We start from the raw sequence: 1718 nt of genomic DNA on the forward strand, positions 1-1718 counted from the left end.
CTGTCCTCCACTGCTGTCTGTGCAGAGCGCTGTTAGGACACACAGTGATTCAGGCTTCAGTGAGTCTGAACTGAGACGGAGACAAACTTCTCTTCTTCTCCAGACTCACCTTATGAGACTCCACAGCCTCTCTCAGCTGCTGAAGATCTTTCTCTCTCTGCTGGATTCTCTGCTGGAGCGTCTTCTGCGTCTCCTTCAGCTGCTTCTGCAGGACAAACAGATGATAGTGAACGTCAAAAAAATGGCTGTAGATTTAAACTCTGATGATAAAATGATCAAACATTTACTACCATCGTACATGAATTAACATGAAGATTAAGGCCTGTTTCACACCGTAAGTGTAACTATCATAAAAGCGAAACTGTCACCAACATAGAGTTTCATAATGACAGTGTTTCTGTGACGTCTGTGACTGCATTTAACCTACATTTTGACTAATAGAAATATATATTTTGTCAAAGAATGGGTGAATAGTTCACTCCATTATGTTATGCTTCTTAATCAAGATCTATTTTATGAAAGAACAGTGAAACTCTTCTTGCAGCTGCTGTTCATTTCTGCTGTGGTGTGCAGTGTGAATGCTGTAAGCTGTTAATATGGTGCTGATATAAACACATATGAAACGAGTGTCAGCAATATTTCATCAGTGTCTAGTGTTAAATACCTGTTTCTCTGTCCTCTGTGCTGCAGCTGATACAGTGTCGTGGTTTTTATGTTCATCCATCGTACACAGCACACATATACATTTCTGATCAGTGCGACAGAAAACCTCAAGGAGCTTCTCATGTTTCTGGCAGATCATCTCCTGCAGTCGTCCAGTGGCTTCAATCACTTTGTGTGGCTTACGTGAATGAAACTCCTCATGATGGGCAAAATGATTCTGACAGTAAGACTCCAGACACACCAGACAGGACTTGACGGCTCTGTATTGTCTTCCAGTACAGACGTCACACTGAACATCTCCAGCTCCAGCAGGAACCACACTTTGAAGTTTAGTCTGCTTCAGTTTCTCCAGCATTTCAGCAAACACCACGTTCTTAAATAAAGCAGGTCTTGGACTGAAGGTCTGTCTGCACTGAGGGCAGCTGTAGACTCTCTTCTCATCCTCCTGATCCCAGCAGTCTGTAATACAGCTCTTACAGTAACTGTGTCCACACTGGATGGTCACTGGATCCTTCAGGAGATCCAGACACACCGGACACAAGAACTCATCTTGAGAAAATCTGGCTTCTGCCATTTTACTGCATGAATACAGAGTCACAAACACACAACAGCTCAGCTACACTTCACTTTCTCTTTCCCTGAACTCATGTGATTCCTGTTTCCTGGTTCTGTGTTTGAGTGACGTGTGTGAAACAGGCGTGTCTGAGTCTGTAAAACAGGTTCCTCATTCCTGAGTTGAGTTTAGACACACCTGGCTGTTAACACACACACACACACTTACGGTTATAACCCGGGCTCAGGGAAGCAACACATAAAGGACACAAAATTGCCAATCAAAATAAGGTTTATTAGGTTATTAAAGGAAAAAAGGTGACTGAGACGGTAACCAGCACTGCTATTACAGAGCTTCTCGCAGGACCAGAGAGAGAGAATGAGCTTGTGTCCAGCAGGGGGGCTTAGCCCTTAGAGAGACCATTAGATACAAACATACAAATTACCCAAATAAACTCAGCTGGCTGAACAAATAACTGAAATGGAGCAAAGGTACCCAGACT

At 43.2% G+C, this 1718-nt stretch overlaps 1 protein-coding gene across 1 annotated transcript; it reads right to left on the minus strand.

Annotated features, from left to right (window-relative positions):
* Nucleotides 1–97: 97 nt before the first annotated feature.
* On the minus strand, nucleotides 98–1361 carry LOC107571408 (E3 ubiquitin/ISG15 ligase TRIM25-like; the record flags this gene model as incomplete). Its single annotated transcript, XM_016257731.1, has 2 exons — nucleotides 665–1361; nucleotides 98–205 (listed from the first exon to the last, which is right to left on the minus strand). Coding segments are annotated over exons 1-2 (681 nt in total), but the record flags the coding sequence as incomplete, so codon positions are not given.
* Nucleotides 1362–1718: the final 357 nt, after the last annotated feature.

The sequence above is a fragment of the Sinocyclocheilus grahami genome, unplaced genomic scaffold (genome assembly GCF_001515645.1).
Source record: "Sinocyclocheilus grahami isolate Dianchi unplaced genomic scaffold, SAMN03320097.WGS_v1.1 scaffold1590.1, whole genome shotgun sequence".
NCBI lineage: Eukaryota > Metazoa > Chordata > Actinopteri > Cypriniformes > Cyprinidae > Sinocyclocheilus > Sinocyclocheilus grahami.